General features: G+C 42.1%; 1 protein-coding gene across 11 annotated transcripts in view; it reads right to left on the reverse strand.

Moving 5' to 3' along the window:
* Positions 1-3337: 3337 nt before the first annotated feature.
* KIAA0586 (KIAA0586 ortholog) overlaps positions 3338-21736 on the reverse strand; it is a 134118-nt gene continuing 115719 nt past the window's right edge. For 6 of the 11 annotated variants that reach the window (XM_073349977.1, XM_073349972.1, XM_073349976.1 and 3 more), the window contains 2 exons: positions 9966-10031; positions 3338-4013 (listed from right to left, as the gene is read on the reverse strand). In XM_073349977.1, coding sequence (XP_073206078.1) covers positions 3868-4013; positions 9966-10031 — 212 coding nt within the window. In that variant the 3' untranslated portion in view covers positions 3338-3867. The remainder of the gene's footprint in view (positions 4014-9965; positions 10032-21736) is intronic. The other 5 variants (XM_073349981.1, XM_073349974.1, XM_073349978.1 and 2 more) reach the window with 4 other exon arrangements.

A 21736-nucleotide genomic window follows, 5' to 3' on the forward strand; every position in this document is an offset into this window, starting at 1 on the left:
GGCTGCAATACTCTTCACCTTCTGTCTTCAAGTGTTGCATACAGTGCTGCAGCGTAACAGCTGCCAGTTTCACCCCAGGGTGTCTGCATTTCAGCAGCAGAGTAAGACTCTGATCCTACAAAAAGTTTTACATGCATATTTAATCTTAGACATATGGAGTGGTCTCATTTAACTCAAGAGGTTAAGATTAAGCAAGTGCATAAGTCTCTGCAAGATCAGGGCCAAAATGATACCTGTATAACGTTTGTGTATTAATAAGTAAAGGGTTTCAGAACTCTAGAAAGTTGCTGTATATTGTTAACAACGCATTTCAACCACTTTCCCCCAGTTAGCTATAAAGATGAGCAACATGAGCTGCAAAATAGCCCGATTTCTCAAATCCGAAACAGGAACATGGCAGGAGTAGATGTGATATTCTGATTGTTTTAGATACTGAAAAACAGAGCATAAGGGAACTGGATAATTAGGGGACTGGGAACAGGATGATGAAGTACAGTTCTTTGCATTTGTCTCAGGTCAGTAACAGCCATTTTATGCCCCAAAACTGAGACTGGCTACATGCCACTGACTTCAGTGGAGCTTAATGAGCCTGCAGGGTTCCGTCCAAACGGAGCAAAATACAAGAGTGGGACTGTGGTTCCCATCTTGGGGTCAGGAAGCTTGCACACTTCTGCTGAATCTTTTTGGGGAGACAGCCTCCGTTTCTTATTTTATTTATTTGGCACTGTTGCTGGAGTATGACTTCCCCCCCCCCGAAAACTAGATCGCAATGACCAGATTCTGAATGTAAGTTTCCTCATTATACTTATCAAAGTCAGAACAGGATGACTTGCTAAAACAGATACTTTAGACACTTCAACTTTCCACTTTTGGAGGCTGCAACCCGAGTACACGAACATCTCTCTTCAAATCAGGAAGTACAGTCACAAAAATCAAGCAAGTTCCACCACAAGTTAACTTAAACCAAGGAACGAACCAAGCATTTTGAGAATTAACTGCAAAATACAGCTACACTGAACTGGCATTTTTATACTTCCGCTGAATGAAATGCTATTTGATGCTGTTACTTTGAGGATATACTCCAAGGACTTGCTTGGAAGAAATCCATACAGCAGTCTTGCAAATCATGCTATTTCAGTTTTGCAAATGACTAGGAGAAACACGCATTTACAGCCGTAAGAGCTGTAGAAGAAAATGGAACTTTGATACACAAAGATGAATTCCTTATCACAGCTTGGCTGTGCTCACAGAACATGTGCTTTCCATTTTAAACTTGAGGAGAGAAAGTTACAGGCATCTCAAGCACGAGACTAAATTCAAGGAAGTAGGTCGGTAATTTTTCCTTTTCAAAGATGGTCAGAATGAAAACAAAACCAAAAAAACAAATCTAGCTACTCGCTAGTTCCCAAATTCTTATACACATTTTCCTAAATGCTCATTCATAAAATGATCTAAATGCTCATTCATAAAATGACGGAGTATACCAGCTTCTGCCCCACTGGCCCAGAGAAGTGCAAATCACATCCTTGGGTTTGCCAGGTTTGCTGCACCATGAACGAAAGGAAGATTCACCTTTGAGAGGAAAGGAAGCGTGTGGCATCACCGCATCCCACCCTACTTCAGGAATTCTATTTGGGACGCCATAGGACCCGTGGAGGCTGCAGTAGGGATGCGCCAAATCTGCACATCCCTCAGCCATGAACCCCTCCCAACCCCCTCTCCGAGCAGCACTGCTGGCCTATGTGCTCCTCAAAACACTAAGAACCAAATCCCAGTACTCAAGCTCGCAAATGAAATGCTACCTGTGGTTTATTTTTTATCAATGTTTAGTTTGCAAGACCCAGAAAAATGCCCACAGCACTTCATTGCCTTCGTTAGTATCCCCACTTACAGGTGTGACAGAAAGAATAAAAAACAGCACTCTGTAGTCAGGGCTGAATTAATCTTTTGTGGGCCCCGGTGCCCGGACCATGGCCCCACCCCCTGCTCTGCCCCCAAGGCCGTGCCCCTGCTTAGCCTCTTCCCCCTGAAGCCCCGCCCGTGCTCCATCCTGAGGCCCCGCCCATGCCCCACCCGGACTCTTTCCCCCAAGCCCTGCCTGCCACCCGCATGGGGGGAAGGGGCAGAGAGGAACGAGCAGTGGTGGGACCTCGGTGGGGAAGAGGCCAAGTGAGGGCAGGGCCTCAAGGTGGAGCACAGGGAGAAGGGGGGAGTGGGGCCACAGTCCAGGCACTGGGGCTCCTTCTCAGTGTGGGCCCAGTGCCACAGTAAACTTGGCACTGTCTGTAGTACCCCAGTGAGTGAGCCCCTGGAGGAGAACCTTCTGGGATACCTCTGAGCTTGATGGCTCAGTAATTTCTATTTATCCTTGCAAGGGATTGAAGCCGTGTCAACAGAACCTCATGGTCAACAGTATCAAAACAGAACAAGTAGCTACATACCATAGCTTGATCTAAAATGTGATTGACAGAAACGGTTCCACCTTGCATGTTGCCGTGACACTGGGAGTACCTTTCCCAGACTTGAAGGAGAGCTCTGTGTAGCTTGAAAGTTTGTCTCTCTCACCAACAAAAGTGGGCCCAATAAAGATATTACCTCACCCACCTTGTCTCTCTAATATCCTGGTACCGACATGGCTACAGCTACACTGCAAACAGGAATTGTTCATGGCAGCACAGTATCTGCACATGATTAAAGGATGGAGTGGAAGCTGTTATATGCCTCAAAGTCACAGTGAGGTACATACAAACCACCAAAAAAGGGATTGTTTCCTCGCCACTTGAGATGCTCCCTGATACCCCTGGTGCCTTGAAAGAGCTGTGATATCTCAGACTTTCCAGGGTTATCACATTGTAGGCACAGATAGGACAAAGAATGGAGCAAAGGCATAAAAATCCATCTGCTGATGTCTGTATTTGAAGCATTATGCATCCAAATTATTGTATTTAGATTAGAAGCTCCCTTCGGCAAGGATCACAACTTCCTCTATATTTTGTACAGCACTGAATACACTGTCGTTGCTCAATAAACAAACTGAATAATCTCTCCAGAGGGTGATGGTGATACATTTGCATATACGACTATTAATGGTAGCTGTTATTTTTAAAGGGAGAATACTGGATTTTTTTGAGGACTGTGACTAGTTAAGATGTTTCTTGTCATATAATTTGCATTTGTTTTACTGGAATTCTTTAATCTTTTAAAAATTTCCATATCATCTCTCATACAGTCACCGTTCAAGAATGAGAAACAACTCTAAAGAAACTTACATGCCAAAATATTGAAAAAGTATAATAACTCTTGCAAGAAGAAATACATACCAGTAAAACCACAAAGGTGGCAATTGTGTCTGTGTTGCCTTATTGTTTGCTAGGAGAGTTTTAGGAGTGAATCAAAACTGCTCAACATATTTAAAAAAATAATCTTCTTTCAGTACTTGGTTTTCAAATATATTTTACTTCCGAACTTCCCTTTTCAATAATTGAAAATCCATTCTGTTACAACGGCCTCTATATACCAACTAACTAGCACATTCAACTTATGGGAGAGTCATTTATGTGTTCTTCCTCTCCAAAGCTGTGTTTCCCTTTTTTGTTGTGTTGTGGTTTAGCCTGTTTCTTTCAAAAGATCTGTCAAGAAATCCCATTTAATCCCAGTAATGATGAAAAATTATATTCTTTTATTTTTGTTTAAAATATTTTATATATTCACATTCCGATTAATACAAAATTACAAAAAGACAGTAAGTAGAAAATAAACAGTACTGAGAGATTTCATGCCAAAAATATATGGATTATAACACTAGCTAGACAAAATACTTCCCTAGAAAATTTTCAGATACGTGACTATTAATAAAACCCCCATGTTTTAAAATGTATCTGTTCCTGAAGAGTCCGAGTCCCCATGTACCATACTGATACTTTGTGTCTGGTCATCTATATTCACGGAAGGAAGCATCACGGACATCTTCTCTGGAGAAGTCAGTGAACTTAAATGCGGTACAGTTTCCTCTCCTAAAATAAAAGGCAGAATAATTACATTATTTTACACTCCAAATATAGCAATTTCAAATGTACTAAAGCCATCACCTTCTTGCATCATCTTATGGATATAAGGATACATACTCTTATGTCAAGGATAGACATATGGCAAAACATATGCTGGATGTGTTACACAGCCAGCTACATCTCTGTCTCATATTTCCCAGCGAGGTCTTATTTCAGCCACTACATTTCTTTATGGGGCACTGTACACACATACAGATATGGGGGCGGGGGGAGGTGTGCGTGTGTGTCAGAAATAGAAAAATCTGTATCTTATATAGTCATATACCAAAAGCCTTATGAAACAATTCAAGTTGCGACACCCAGCATATCTGACACAAAATTTAAAAAAGCAAGGAAATGAAAAGTTAAAGTAACTAACAGTAGATACACTCTATCACAATCTCAAATACCCTACATTACAGATCAAACACTGCCTTAACTCCACCCTTGTAGGGAAACCATCCTTCCAGCATCCCCTCCCCTGATTGGATGAACAAGCCCTATGTTAGCCTCTTGTCATTCATCCCCCCTTTCTTCCATCCAGTGGGAGATTCCAGCTGAAGAATAGACGTAACAAGCTGTCTGACAGGAGGTGGCTTATGTGAAAGGAGGCCTGGAGAACTCTACCAGCTCAGTGTGCCTCAACTATCTATGTCTACCTGGTAGAGGGAAGCAACAGCTTGAGTTTTCCTCTGTCATGATCGCAACCTTCTGCCCCAGGAGGTGTAAACGCCCTCAATAGGGTGACATCCCAGGCAGCAGTCAAGCTGACGCTGCACCCCAGCGGTCATGCTACAACGCTGGGAGGCCACTATGGGAAGCACGCCCCAAAGAGTGTGTAGCTGCACTCCTGTGCTGAGCAGCAGGGAAAGCCACTGCAGCGCTGAAAAGCTGGAGAGGGAGAAAACTCCTGCACCCAGACACCAGGGAATGGGAGAGAAGAAAGAGTGGGCAAAAGGTAAGGGTGCTGCTTACATGGAGCTGTGGGAAGAAAACACGATGGGGCAGCAGAAGATGGAGCAGGCAGTAAATCAGTCTACAAGGAGAGTGATAACATGCAATGGAAGCAGAACTGGACTCTAAAACAGCATCAGAATTAAACCACCCAAAGGCAAGCTGACCACAATCAAATCCACTATAGGTTCAGAGAGATTCAGTGGAGTGAGAGCCATTATCCCTCCAAATGGAAGGATATTGACAATTGGTGCTGGGCCCTGTGAAGTGTTCTCTCAGACATTTCTCCTCCCAGTGGAGGTGTGCAGAGTTATGGGGAGGATCCCTTGGAGCAAGCTCCCCAAGACTCTTTTCAGGACTGGTAGCACGCACAATTGGTGCACAGTCACCATGTGATGCTAAGTCTAAGCTTTCTTAGCTGGGTTCTTCCTGTTTTGGTTCCTCTTCTCAGAGTCACCCTTCTTCTTGTCTAACCTCATTAAGTAGGTGCTAGAGGGAAAGGAGGATCTGGATTCAAAACATTAACTAGGCTCCATGCTTCCAGGAGAGGAGGCAAAAAAATACTGAATGACTGGAAGATGGTCTCTCTGCCCTTAGATATCATCTAGCTTTCACTGTTCTTTGGCACCATACGACTAACTGTTTGGTATCTTCTGCAGGATGGGAGGTGGCGGCAATTAATGGCACACAATTCAGGATCTCAAATTAATCACTTTCAGTACCAGTGAGAAAAACAAACAGTATTACAGATTTAACTGTTGTCCATACTACAGCTATTCCAAATAAACAGGACTTCGGGGGGGGGGGAGGGGGGGAATCCCCACAGTAGTAATTTGTAAAACCTATTTCTGAACTCTATTTTTCTATTGGTTTAAAATTAAAAATAAGGGACATGGGAAGTTCAAGATAATCATTTCACCACTGTGGAAAAAATGAAACAAGTGGCAAATTAATCTGATCAACATACTATGGAATGAGCCTCTAAAGTAAATTCTTTGAACATATATTTAGTCTTTGGAGTATATAAAGAAACCAGTTACTGAGTAAATTCAATTTACATCTATCTGCTTTACAGCAACTGCAGCACAGATTTAAACATGAGGACAAAAGCCTCCCACAGGTACCTCAGGTCATTAGTCAAAAATTAAAATCTAGGGCAGGGAGGAACCACCCTCCTGCAGCCAATTAATACTGTCAAGCTACCATAAGCTTCATTACATACATAGCATTTTGTGAACTCAATGTCACTTTGTAAAATAAAGGGTTCAGTAACAAACAAACATCCTACAGGCGAGCTGAAAGTATACTTGTTTTGGTGAGTGTGACAGTGAAATTCCTGGTGGAGTTTGTTTTTCTACTAACATGACACAGTACATTAGTGATCTTCCCTTGTTCTCCGACAGCCTCGGCAATTAAAACTCCATTCTCTCAATTCCACACATAAAATATTTGTCAGGCTTATCTATTATGACAATGCAGCAATACCCTGCTTTCACTTAAATGTGCCAAAACATACTTAAATTGCTAATTAAACTGATCAGTGATGGAATAAAAACCACTGCTAATATAAAAAGAAAAGGAGTACTTGTGGCACCTTAGAGACTAACCAATTTATTTGAGCATAAGCTTTCGTGAGCTACAGCTCACTTCATCGGATGCATACTGTGGAACCTGCTAATATAAAATTTCACCTAGTGCTTTTCGGTCTATAGTAACTGCCAACTTCCAAGGAGGTCAAACACATTTATGGTCAAACTCGGTAAATCCAATACAGGGAGCAACCTTTGCTAGCTACACGTTTTGCACCTCAGGAAGACTGGCCCCTGTAGAAGGAAGGCAGAGATACCACTGCTATCTCTTTGTCAGAGTTCCTATTAAGTCAACAATTTACCTGGCTGCTATGGTGACACCCCCTTTCCAATTCAATTCACTCTTCAGGGACTGATCCTCCATTGCACCCACCCCCACCATGAGACTTTGCACAAACAGCCTCATTCCCTTGCTGTCTTTCCTCTGCAAAGTACAGCAGCCAAGCTTTACATTGGCATAAGCCCTGAGCAAACCTAACCCACAGTGAGTACATGCAAGAAGTTGTACATCTTCTGAAGACTATTTAAAAGGACATTTTTGGAAATGCTAAAAAGTTGCACACATCATATATTAAGTTATTTTTCAGAAAGGGCTCACAAGGGCTTTCTATGCAACTAGGGGCTGCTTAAAAAAAGCAACTGGTTATGAAAAATGGGAACTGAAAAGTGTGAATGTTCTGTTGGTCAGAAACTAAGCTAGTATGGACTTAAAATGTGAAAGTGTGATGCCTAAGGAAACTTTGTAAATCATCAATAAACACTAAAGCAAACCTTTGTATACTCTACCTATATTATTTGATGCTTTCAAAGCTTGACTTTGTTAATAATTTCCACAGCCATGCCACTATTCCATGATGTAATTGTTTCAACAGCTGTTTTCAGGTTTGTTAAAAAAGAATATTCCCTGATGCAAGGGGTTTGCAATAACTTCATCTAAGCTGCCAAGTGTTTGAAGCTAGAGTGTTGATAGACCAATACCAGTCTAAGTTCTTCCTAACTTATGTTGTAATATGTTTTGCAGACATACTAGAGTCCAATTTTATGTTTGATATAAAACGTGAAAAGTACATACAGAAACCAATAGAATAATACGTTCTAATCGGTCAACAGAAATATTCTCAGCTATTTCACTATCTTCCATTTATTTTTTTAAAGAGCCATTTAAAATGTGCCGTGTATAAAGAACAATGATTTATTTTCAAGACAATTTTAAAATGTTTTTTACTGTATACATTAGACATGTACAGAAAATGTGTTATCTATACTTTCAATATTTTAAACATGAAGGGTTATGGCTATCCTATTTCAGGAAAGTTTGAGATCTTGCTTCATGACTGCAAGTTTCCAAGGCTGTTGGTATTCTAAGTCTATGTTGGCCTAATGGCACAACTATTAAGTTACCCTCATCTGTGTTTTATTATTGTCAACTCTTTCTAAATCAGACCTCTAATGTGCATGGTGCATACATTATATAAACAACTCATATGCGCGCACACCCCCCCACACCTATATGTAAACACACAAATACACACACACAGAGCACATATGCTTGTGTGCTTATATATCTGCAAATATACAAACATATACACTCGCTAACAGCTGTATCTGCCTTTTTGGCTGGATCTAGTTATCGGTATTTGTCCTGTATAAAATCTTTGGCAAGCTCCTATTTTAATGACGTGGCATTTTGTTTTATTATTTTATCAGAAGATAACAGCTTATGATCAATACACAGAGGCTTTCATCTTAAACATCCTTCATTCATAAATATGCAACTAGTAGTGGTGTATAGTATAGGATATAAAAATTGAATGGAGAATTTCACTATTCCATAAAAACACAGTAAATCAGATAACTAAGCATTATTCTTATCACAAGTTCAGCAGCTTTTGCCTGTTTAGAAGTTCTGGAAGTACTCTATTTAGTTTTATAAACACCTACTTAAACATATTTATAGACATTTTCCTTGTTAAAACCCAAGAAGAAGAACCAGTGACCTCAGATGTCCTTCATTTCTCCAGTCATCATCACCATCTCACAGAATACATTAACATAATTTTTGAAAATTGATACCGTTAACATCCATGTAAGAGCCTTTGATTGGTTGAAATTCAATAACAATGACTGACAACATTTTAGTGACCCTGTGACGGGAAGGTCAGTTTTCAGATTTGGGAGTTTTTTCCCTTGTACTCAGCAGTCTATAACAAATTAATGTTCAGTACTAAATTTCAAGATTCTAACTGAACGAAACATGAAAATTACCTATTTCAATCCATGACTAGTTATAAACATTTTTCTGTGTGAGATGTATTTGCACATACACACTTCATATACAGCATACTGTGCATCAGGAACTTGTGCCAATTTGAACAGGAATCAAACAGATTGAAGAGAGGTTTGGTTACTAACACCATATGTCAACATTAGGAACAAAGAAAAAATGTTTAAATCATTTTTTTCTATTTGGCAAAAGAAAAAACTAAACAAATCTGATTTTTTAAAGCCAAATAAAAACATATGCTTTATCCTTTTAGTCCAGTGCTGTTCTTCCAGGGACAGTTAGTAAGACTGGTATTTTAAATCAAGAATTCTCTTAAATGAGAAACCCAACCAGGGGCCTCGTTCCTGCAACTGGATCTCTAAAGGTGGACGGACCCCTGTGGAAACCTGCAATATATAGGGATCCACTCATGGAACAGTTTGAAGGACTGGGGTACAAACTACTACCCTACAGATACAAAAACAATTTCTATCACTCCCTTCATGTTTGTTGCAAAACATTCCAACCAACCACTCATCCACCCAAGCTTGGATGCTTGCTTTACAAACGTATAATTTAATGCAAAAGTAAAACAGCTAAGTCCGAGAGTAAACTTTCATGCATCTATAAAAACAACTCCAATACAGTACCTCTTGTTCCCTTAATAGCAATAGTTCATATGAATGACTTGTTTCTTCGCATGCCAGATTCCAGCTGCTTCACTTTGTTTAATACTGACTTCAAAGTTTAAACACTGTCCTGTCTCAACAAATAACGTCCCTCACATGGCATTATCAAGTGCTATCCCCAGTGCTCTGAATACAACACCTGCGGCTCTTTAATTCAACATGTTATAAACCTCCTAAAGGGAAGTGACTTTTTAAAATCTTTTGCTTTTGGCTTCCCCCCACCCCCCATTGCCCTTTTTTTTTTTGTGCACAATGAAGCTTTACATCTGGGTTATATTTACAAAGACCTTTAACAAGAAGAGAGAGCATGTATGTTGTTAGGTCCTTTTAGGATAGTAACTGTTAAGGAAAAGAAAGCCAAATGAACTCAAAGAATGTGACTTAATAGCTATAGGTAGCAGAACACTTCACCTGTAGCTCTTACCTTTAAGTAACAATGTGAGGTACACATTGGGCTCAATATGTGTCCGATCCATGTCTCCCTGGGAATCTGTGTTGTAAAAACACTCATTTTAATATCTGGTAGAAGTGAAGAGTTACCAAGTATGGAAACACAAGAAGGATTCTGTTCCATAAAATCAAACTTATCCCAGATTTGCTGGACTATAATATAAGATGAGAAACAGTCTCATCTTGATCCAAGTGGTTTGCATGCAAAATTGAAAAGAGAACATATCCTACAGTGGTTAGTCACTTATGTTGCTAATTATAAGTAGCAATATTTTCAATTTAGCTTTATGTCTATCTGTACTTCCATATACTGACTACACAATTCAATGTTCCTGGAATTTAATCACTTATAGAGTTGGAACCATAGTGTAGAAGAGAAGAATTAATCATATGGTCTCAAGATGCTACACTTACACAGTATAGGATATAGAATACAATATTCTAATCCCTACATCCAGTAATGACAATGAAATGCACAAACTGAGTGGTTATCAACAGTTCTCAAATAATTCCATCAGACCAAATGAAGTTACTCTCCATTGCTCGAGAAGAATATTTTTTAATAAACATCGCATCTAAAAAAAGCAAGCAAGCTATGGGGGCCTAATCTTGCAGTCTTTATTCACGATGAACTCTTCCTGATTTAGATGGGAATTTCCCCTGAATGACAACAGGAGTAGGACCTAGATTATAGAATCATAGAAGATTAGAGTTGGAAGAGAACTCAGGAGGTCACCTAATCCAACCCCCTGCTCAAAGCAGGACCAACACCAACTAAATCATCCCAGCCAAGGTTTTGTCAAGACGACCCTTAAAAACCTCTAAGGATGGAGATTCCACCACCTCCCGATGTAACCCATTCCAGTGCTTCACCATCCTCCTAGTGAAATAGTTTTTCCTAATATCCAACCTAGACCTCCCCCACTGCAACTTGAGACCATTGCTCCTTGTTCTGTCATCTGCCACCACTGAGAACAGCCTAGCTCCATCCTCTTTGGAACTCCCCTTCAGGTAGTTGAAGGCTCCTATCAAATCCCGCCCTCACTCTTCTCTTCTGAAGACTAAATAAACCCACTTCCCTCAGCCTCTCCTCATAAGTCATGTACCCCAGCCCCCTAATCATTTTCGTTGCCCTCTGCTGGACTCTCTCTCCAATTTCTCCACATCCTTTCTGTAATGGGGGGACCAAAACTGGACACAATACTCCAAATGTGGCCCCACCAGTGCCAAATAGAGGGGAATAATCACTTCCCTCGATCTGCTGGCAATGCTCCTGCTAATGCAGCGCAATATACCATTAGCCTTCTTGGCAAAAAGGGCACACTGTTGACTCATATCCAGCTTCTTGTCCACGGTAATCCCCAGGTCCTTTTCTGCAGAACTGCTGCTTAGCCAGTTGGTCCCCAGCCTGTAGCAGTGCATGGGATTCTTTCATCCTAAGTGCAGGACTCTGCAGTTGTCCTTGTTGAACCTCATCAGATTTCTTTTGGCCCAATCCTCCAATTTGTCTAGGTCACTCTGGACCCTATCCCTACTCTCCATCATATCTACCTCTCCCCACAGCTTAGTGTCATCCGCAAACTTGCTGAGGATGCAATCCATCCTATCATCCAGACCATTAATGAAGATGTTGAACAAAACCGGCCCCACGACCAACCCCGCGGCACTCTGCTTCATACCGGCTGCCAACTAGACACTGAGCTGTTGATCACTACCCACTGAGCCCGACGATCTAGCCAGCTTTCTATCCACCTTATAGTCCATTCATCCAATCCATACCTCTTTAAATTGCTGGCAAGAATACTGTGGGCGACCGTATTAAAAGCTTTGCCAAAGTCAAGGTATATCACGTCCACTGCTTACCCCTCATCCACATAGCTTTGGAATTTACATTCAAAGTATATACATTTATCAGACGTCTGTGACACAATGAAGAATTTAATGGGATCGAATTCTCTCTTCCTGATTCCTACTATTCTCCCTTCCTGATTATTTCACACTGCTGGTGGTGAGGCCAGGACTTCCATATACCTTTGCTGTTTGGGGCAGGGACTGTCTTTTCAGAGCGCGTGTGTGTGTGCGCGCGTGTACATTTGAGAGGGGCTCTAATCTTGACAGGGACCTCTGTTTCCTACTGGAATACAAACAATAAAAACACTATAACTAGGGAAAGTTGCTCTTCAAATGCTCACACTTCTATTTTCATGACTGAAAAACTTGGCTGATTTTGTTATAAACCCAGAAGTCCTTCAGCAAACTTGGGCCAAACTTCTAGTGAGCCTGGGCTGAGTTACATTTGAAAAGGAGGAATTTATGGTTAAAACATACAGTTATTTTGCAGAAACAGATTGTCATCTGCAGGGATTTGAACCTGTGACCTCTGGATCTAAAAGTATGAGCCTCTACTTGTTGAGCAAAGAACCCAGACTCCTTGGTTCAAAGGCTGTAGCAACAAAGAAACTTCCATAGGTGGACTAGAGGGGCTACAAAGTGCACTGTGTAAGCATGAGTTACAAGTGGTTTCGACCTAAACTTGGAAGTTTCAGTCTCACTTGGTGTACCCTATTCTTTGTTTTTCTTTCATATTTTTTGGTGTAAACTGTAGTTTAAATGCAAACTATAAATATTTGTAAAAAGAAAAAAGTTTCAGATCCCAAGTCAGTAACAGAAAGGGAGGCAACAGCTTACAAGCTAACAATTTCTAAGGGAAAATATTTGAAAATGAGTTCTTCCTTCCTTCAAACAAGTCTGCGTTCAAGGTTCAGTGGTTTTTCCCAAACAGTTGATGTTCCCACGAATGACAAACAATGCTGAAAGGAACAAGAAAGAAAGAAAAAGAAACATTCTTCAAAATCAGAAATAATATAGGGTAAAAGATCAGTAGAGAAGAAGGACAATTAGAAAGCAGCTCCAGAAGCAAATAATACTATTGAAATGAAAATGGAGAATTTGATATACAAATATTTCATTTCTGTGACTAACATCTCTACTAGTCCTTTAAATCTGGGTTGCCTTGGTCTGCAGTGGATGTAGAGGGAATTGAACTCTTTGCCTAGTAACCCATCTGGCTTGGCCTCACCCCTTTCTGTTGATCTCAGAAAAGTGCTTCCAAAGAACTTATCAAATAATAGAAGTCAGTGCAGTTCATCTTGAACTTCCCTCACGTACAAAAGGAAAAAGACTGTTACTTTTTGTAACTGTTGTTCTTCAGATGTTTTTCAAGATGTGTTGTTCATGTCCATTCCATTGTAGGTGTGTGTGCTTGCCACATGCACCGGTGCCTGGAGTTTTTCCCCACTTCTGGAGGAGCATCCTGACAACGTCTGAGTGGAGGGACCACGACTAGTGTGTTCCGGATGCTGGGGAGGTGTGAGGCTTCTAGCGTGGATCACATGTTGGATGCAGAAGTCCCACAGATGAAGGGCTTCCTGGCACAGAGCCGATGAAAGAGCATCCCCGACCTGCTACATAGAACACGAAGGCCGTGTTGTCCGTCAACAACTGTACTACCCGACTGGAAAGGTGGAGAAGGAACACCACACAAAAGGGTGGCTCTGAGCTCCCTGACATTTATGTGAAGCATAAGCTCCTCTCCTGACCATAGCCTCTGCGTTCGCACTGTACCGAGATGCGTTCCCCATCAGAGGTGAGATGCATCCAATATCAGGGAGACCGTGGGCTTGCAAATGGCACACCTTCCAACACCAGGGTCAGACCACCATTGCAGGGAAGTAAGTATCTATGGCGGGATTGTGAGGAGCTTGTCCAGGTGATACCTGGCCAGGGAGTAGACCAACGCCAGCCACATCTGGAGGGGGCGTAGTCTGAGTCTCACGTGCCAAACTATATATGTGGTGATCGGGTGGGCCATGACTTTGGCAATCAGATCTGCCATTGCCCTGAACCTGGCCTCTGGCATGTAGGCTCTGGCAGAGTCGAAGACCGCTCCGAAAAACTATTCTTTGAACCAGAACCAATGTGGATTTTTGTTAGTTTATCAACAGGCCTAGAGCTTGACAAGTGGCTTGCAACATCTCAACGCTGCACTGGACCTGTACCTTGGAGCAGCCCTTGATGAGCCAATCATTGAGGTATGGACAATCTGGATACCCCGACGTCTGAGGTAGGCCACCACCATTGCCATGCACTTTGTAAATACGCTTGGTGCTGTCACTAGGCCAAAGGGGAGCACTGCGAATTGCTAGTGGGTGGTCCCAACTATGAAAAGTAGGAAACTTCTGTGTCTGTGAAAGATCGATATGTGAAAGTAAGCATCTTTCAGGTCAAGGGCAGTGTACCAGTCTCCTGGATCCAGGGAAGGAATGATCGAGGCCAGGGAGACCATGAAGAATTTCAACTTCTTAAGATACTTGTTGAGGCTCCGTAGGTCGAGAATGGGCTGTAGCCCACCTCTGGACCTTTGGGATCAAAAAAATAATGTGAGTAAAATCCTTTCCCCTTCAAGTACAGAGGGACTTCCTCCACTGCTCCCACTCGGAGAAGGCCCTGCACCACCTGAGGGAGCAGATGCTCGTGAGAAGGGTACCTGAAGAGGGATGGGGTCTGGGGGTGGGGGGGTCGGAGGGAGGGGTAGAAATAAACTGGAGGGTGTACTTCCCTGCTACTGTGCCGAGGACCCACTAGTCCAATTTTATAGAAGCCCTAGCAGGGAGGAACAGAGATAGAGAAAAGCAAGGGTGCTGGATCTAGGACACAGGCTCGAGCGCACTCTCAAAATACTGCTTATTACCCTGCTGACTGCGGGTAGAGCTCGAGGGAGCTGAGGGTGCCAGCTGTTGGCCTTGCCGGCACTTGTAGCTCCTACTCTTTCTATGGAAGGGCTGTCTGGGATTGGTTCCCGAACCTGTGGGAGTGCAGTGGTTTGAACCACTTTTTCACGGGAGCCGGCGTGTAGAGGCCCAGCAAGCACAAGGTAGCCCTAGAGTCTTTCAGGCCATGTAACCTGCTCTCTGTTTGTTCCATGAACAGCGCCAGGCTGTCAAAAGGGAGGTCCTGGATGGATTGCTGAACCTCCACTGACAGGCCCGACAACTGCAGCCAAAAGGCACGCCACATGGAAATGGCCGAAGCCATGGTCCAGGCCGCAAAGTCCACCACACCTGAGGCTACTTGGAGGGCTGCCCTGGCCACAGCTCTGTTCTCATCCAGAATAGCCAGGAACTCTTTCCTGGGCTCCTCTGGCAGCGAGTCTGCAAACCCATGGACTGCCAAATGTTAAAGTCGTAGTAGACAAGTAAGGCCTGATGGTTGGCCACTCTTAACTGGAAGCTGGCAGTTGAATAAATTTTTCTGCCAAAGAGATCACGCCTCTTTGCCTCCTTATTTTTAGGGGTCAATCCCAGTTGGCCCTGACTGTTAGGATATAGATATTCAGGCTTGCCTGTAAAGGCCTATACTTTAAGAATGTAGGTCTATGTTTATCATTTAGCTAGTAATAGAGGTATACAAGAAAGAATCTGTGTAAGGGCCTTCTCTCACTGTGACAGTCTGAGGCCCTGTTCTTGGGCCAATGCCTTTGGCTGAGCAGCAGAGGCAGCCATAAGCTGGGAAGTGAGCGGTCACATCCTCACATTCCAAACTAATCAATATGGGACTGTTAGGAAGGTGATCCGATCTATCACCTCCAGAGAAAGGGAAGAGCCTAGAAGATGTAAAAGGAAATTTAGTTTGATAGTTTTCTGTCTGGTAAGAACTCACTTATCAATAGACAGCTGGGAAACCCTTATGTTTTTATAGATGTTGTTGTGAAATTCTTGCTTCTGTATTGTTTTGTCATTATAGTTCCCACTTTGCTATTGTTTATTTGCATGGTCTCTGTCTGGTTCTGTGATTGTTTCGGTCTGCTGTATAATTAATTTTGCTGGGTGTAAACTAATTAAGGTGGTGGGATATAATTGGTTAGCTAATCATGTTAGGATTGGTTAGGTAAATTTTAGTAGAATGATTGGTTAAGGTATAGCTAAGAATATTACTATATAAATTAGGGGCAAACAGGAAGTAAGTTGGGATTCGAAAATAAGGAAAAAGGAACTTGTATGTAAGCTTGCTGGAAGTTCACCCCAATAAACATCCAATTGTTTGCACCTTCGGACTTTGGATATTGTTGCTCTCTGTTCATGCAAGAAGGACCAGGGAAGTGGGGGAGTGAAGGAATAAGCTCTCTAACACTGACTATCACGCTCATGGGCTGCCGATACCACCGGTGAGCTAGGAGTGGGATGTGTATATAGGTATTCAAATCCTGTAGCAGGGATAAAATACTTTCTCTCCATCTTCTTGGAAATGGGGGGCAGGGAGGAGGGAGTGTGCCACAAGGCCTTGCTCAGCTTTATCACTCCCTCATGGACTGGCAATGCCACCCTGGAGGGGGCTGTGGAGTCGGAGGGTTCTGCCAACTCCTCGGACTCTAACCCCAGGTTCGAAGCCACCCTCTTAAGAAGCTTCTGGTGGGCTTTTATATCATCATGGGGGACCATGTGGGAAAGTCCCGCTATCACCTCATCAGGCAAAGAGGATGAGGAAGCGGGTAATGGTGGGTCTGCCACCTCTGTGGCCTCTGCCAGGGGATCCCAGCTGGGGCTGATTGACCCTGGGGACCTTGGTCTGACTCTGCTTTCGAGTCCACGGGTGGTCAGGAGATAGTCGCTGACCATTTCTCAGACGCCCCTGACACTGATCGGTGCCCTTGTGATGGTTGGGGAAACCCCCAGGGGTTCCATAGCTGCCAGGCAGCCAGGCATTGACCTTGGTGCCATGTAGGTACTGGTGGTCCTGATGGGAATGTCGACGACCCCGGTGGGTGGCCCTGTCCTGCCAGTAGAACTTCTTCCTCACTCTCTGAGCCTGAGGGAGACACCAGGATGGTGCCGATGCCGCCTATCTACCCCAATCCCGTCGGCCCTCTCCATGGGTCTCCACCGGTGACCTGTACCAGGAAGACTGCTCCCAGTGCCGCGGCTCCGGGGATAGGCGTCGCGTTGTCGTTCGGTGGATCAGCAACGGTACCCCCGTGACTGATGCTTTGAGAGCTGTGCCACTCCATGAATCGGGAGGATCGACGCCTTGCCTGTGGGGATCCGTACCAGTGAACCAATGACGGGACCCTGGGGACCAGTGTCTGGACTCTCTGGAGCAGAGCCAAGAGCTTGGAGATCGATCCCACCACTCCAGGGACCGGTGCTGGGACTCTGGAGACTGGCGGCATGCCTCGACAGGTCTGCAGCAGACAGCCAGCGAATGATGCTGGGATCCCGGGAAACACTGTCTAGAGTCCGGGGAATGACGCCGGGAACTCTGACAGGTAAGCTGGTGGTACCACTCTGGTGCACACTGGGGGAGTAGTGCCACACTGATGGGGACTGCTGGAAAGGTCACAGAGCGGGTTTACCCCTCGAATGGACAGTCACTGTCTGGCTCCACTACAGACAGACAACTTTGATAAAGAGCTTGTGGAGTTAGAAGAATCTGAAAAATGTTAGTTGAGAATGTTAGTTGGCAAAACTTTACCGTCATGAACTCTGAGGGATGCTTAGTATTAGTGTCCCTCTGGATTTTTTTTAATTCAGCAAAAATAATTTTTTAAAAATATTTCCCCTACCTGCATCTTTTTTTCATTTTCTGCAAAGTTTGACAGTTAGATGAAGGGGAAACTGATATTAAAGTATGTTATAAAAATATCTGTCATGTTTAGTTCCAATGGTTATTTCTGATACGGTTTTGGGGTCTAAAGCACACATTTAATGTCAGAATTTAAAGTGAAAGCAGCAAGTATTAAACATGCATACATCCAGATTACTAGTTGTGGGAATCACCACTCAACACCAGTATTATCAAAGTTGGTCAGCACACCCCTGCCTATGCAGATACGCACATTCACTACAACATAGCAGTAGTGCTGGCACCAGAGAGACTTCCTGTCTTTACCTATTAATTGTAATAATGCTCCCTCCGGTGTATCTAAATCCTGACAGCGCCAGAGATTAGAGCACTGGTATTTTACTAATGAGATAGCAGGTAGAATCTCACAGTCAAACATATTTTTAAGCTTTAACCGTTGCTTATTTTTGTTTTTTCATTTCTGAGAGTATCAGGAGAATAACTGAAACTGAACTGACAAATCAAAGTGTGTTTCAAATGCATTCAGACTCTTGCAGTTCACACATTTAACATAAAATCTGGCGCCAATGAAGTGTCTGAAGAAATTAAGGAATTCTCTCAATAAAGGCTATATAGTGCCGTCGGTTAATGTATTGTCCTTTGCCCTCTAAGAACCTTTGCTCAATCTAGCCTGGGTTGCATCATGAAAATTATCTGTAGTTTGGTGGCTCCTGCACTGGCTTTAGCACACAACTCTCCATATTACTAAGCCACCGCACAATTCACTGTGACTGGCAGTGTCTGCTTATGAAACAGGTTCAGTGTGTTGCAGGTCAAGACTGAATATGTATGTGTAGAACTCCGTGGGAAGCATGCACTCACCTGCTTACAAAATGTCATGCGTCATTCAGCACTATTAATCCCTCACTTTCATTAGGACTCAAACATTCTCCTATGAATTTAAGAGGGCAAGGTTCTGGGAGCAAGCATAATAGAGCACAAGCCAGCCTTTTAATAATATTTAAAGACACTGGGTGAAATCGTGGCCTCACCAAAAACAATGTCAAAACTCTCATCGACTTAAATGGGGCCAAGATTTCACCCATTGTTTTTCTGAAGCTTGGTGTTTAGTGTGCTAGAAGTGTTATCTTAATTAAGTGGCAAAAATCATTCAAAAATATTTTATTTTATTGGATAATTTTTCAGTTGACGGATGCTACATATCCTCTAGTCAGAACCAGTCTTATGCAGAAAGGCACTAATGCTTCGAAGTTGTTGGTGGATCATATTACAATAAAAGCATTATAATACTGGCATCAAGAAGAAGTTTAAGGAATAAATTTTGAAGCAAAGCACAAAGTGAATCATTTCACAAGGACTGCACAAAATCTAAACAGGTGTCTCAACAGAGAGGAGGTAAGGATTTTGTGGGCATGCAAAAAGAAAAGTGAGCTGTAGCTCACGAAAACTTATGCTCAAATAAATTGGTTAGTCTCTAAGGTGCCACAAGTACTCCTTTTCTTTTTGCGAATACAGACTAACACGGCTGTTACTCTGAAACCTGTGGGCATGCAGACAACACTACCCTCTGACCCTTAAATATGATCCACATCTAGGTTAGTATGGAGGTTTGTGCATTAGGAAGCTTGCACTCCAGCTGTCCAAGCCGTCCTGTTCTTTGAACAGATAACTTCTGTCAACACAGGGTTGTCTAATAGTCACTATTCACACGTAACTAACTTCATGAAAAAATCCAAATGTGTGTCAAATGCACTAAAAGTAAGATTCTGTACATTAATTAACATAAGTTTGTGTAAATGGCCAGAGCCCGAGTACCAACATTTTTAATACCTGAATACCCACATAATCCATGTAGAAAAGGAGTATTGTTTTTAAATACTTTAGGTTGACTCTTCCAAAATTATAAAAATTTCCATGTGGAAGTATTTTGCCAAGAATCAGACTAAAGTATTTCAACTACAAATACTCACCATTTTGAGAGATCCATATTTGCAATGTAATTACATAATTTTAATGCATACACTACTCCACGACAGTACACTTGTCTGAAATACTGAGTAAATGTTTTTCTCTGAAAAAAGCAAACAACTAGATCTTGAATAAAAAGACCCTTTAGGTCACCACTTTTCTGAGAACTTTAGTTTCATTTCATTTGAGTGCTATATTCTTTGATAAATATTCCCAGAACAAACACTTCTAATTCTCAAGTTGACAAACTCTTGCCTCAATGACCGCCTTTAAGAACATTTGTTAGACAGCAGACCATAGCAGTTAGAAGCCTGAGGGCTTGTCTACACAGCCCCATAGTTCAGACTGCAAGGGTGAGAACTGCAGCAGGCACCAGCATGCAGTGCTCTAACTGCCCAGCGTAGATGCTGCTGGAGCGAACTACATGGTACCTAGTTTGTGTTAACTTAGTCCTGCTGCTGAAAAGAGAACTACGTTAACCATCACTAAGCATCTTATAACTTGCACCAGAAGCATCTACATGGGGCATTTAGAGTGCAACAATTTGGTGTGCTTTGCAGTTCACACCCCATAGTATGCACTATGGCGCAACATAGACATCAACTCTGTGTTTGCACATTCCAACCAGACATCAGTTAACGTAAAAGAAACTACTTGCAATTAGCAAGTCTAGGATATTTTAAAGAGGTGACTCCATATTTCTGTTTATCACGTTTGAAAACCCACTGCAGGATCCTTTACTAGTAAGCACCAATAAAAAAAGGTGGAAAAATGTGAACCATCTATTTATAGGTCAACTGTACTGCAGGCATTTGCAATGTAAGCTCCCTTCTGCTGCTCTGCCAAAGATCCCCTAAAGCTTTGATTTGAAGAAATCACCTAATGGAAAGACAGGAGGTAATCCTGCCTTTATAGCATTTAGACAGTAGCCTAGGAGCAGAGGCACAAAAAGGTTTGCTGGCAAATCTGCCATCCTTATCTTGAGTAATTTGAGAACTTTGCAAAATGTAAAACTTTACTAACGATGTATGCCAGAAAATGGCAAACACTCCCTTTTGCAAAATATTCACAGCCAGTCTGAAGAGAAGGGAGGAAAATGACTAGCAAAAATTCTCATTAGTACAAAACTGACTAATAGCCATAGAATTTAATAATTTAGAAACTGTATAAATCTACTGTTGCTTAAATACATCACTTGATACCACTACCATATATATATATATATATTCTATAGGACTATCTATATATGGTTTCAAATCAATTCTCTCCCATATATAAATATACATAAGTACGTGCAGGGGAGAGAATTGATTCCAGAGGATGTCTTCAAACCATGGGCGTGTGTGCATGAGTGTGTGAGCGAGAGAAAATAAACTTATTTAAGGCAAAGAACTGGGATTCAGAAAATTTGGGTTGCATTCCTGACTCTGACAAAGACTCACTGTGTGACCTTGGGCAAGTTAATTAATCTCTGCGTTCCTCAGTGCTGAATCTATGAAACAAAGACAATACTATTCCCTTTTTCATACCCCTTGCCTGTCTTGTTTATTTAGAGTGTAAACTCTTTGGGGGTGGGGACTGTCTCTTACTATGTGTTTGTACAGCACTTAGCACAGTAGGGCCCTCATAGTGGCTGGAGCCTCTGAGTGCGTCTGTAATACAAATAATAGTTTTACTGCACAAATTACAGCACAAGGGGGTCTGAGCCTTCCCTCTTTTATTAAAGATACAAAATTAATATACTATTGCAGAATTCAATATTCTGTACTGTTCCATTCTTTTAGATGGCAATTTAAAATAAATTAAAAGTGAGATAGAATCAGTGCTAGCTAAAGTTGATGACATTGTTCACATATCTGTGTTTGTTGAGCTAAAAAAAGGCTCTTATCTCAACTGGAAATCTATTCTAAATCTGATAAAGAAAATCCTAGTTAAGAAGCCTTTGCTTGTTTTATTTTCACTTATCAGGCTTTAATGTAAGGTATATCATAACAAATGAATTTAAACAAAATTAAGTGAGGACAGCTATGCTATCACTAAACATTACTCATTTCATATACGTTAGCTTTTGAAAAGAATACACAGTGATCTCTCAGATACAGGAAGCTGTTACAAAATAAAAACTAGACCATGACAAAA

Source organism: Lepidochelys kempii, chromosome 6, assembly GCF_965140265.1.
Source record: "Lepidochelys kempii isolate rLepKem1 chromosome 6, rLepKem1.hap2, whole genome shotgun sequence".
Classification (NCBI taxonomy): domain Eukaryota; kingdom Metazoa; phylum Chordata; order Testudines; family Cheloniidae; genus Lepidochelys; species Lepidochelys kempii.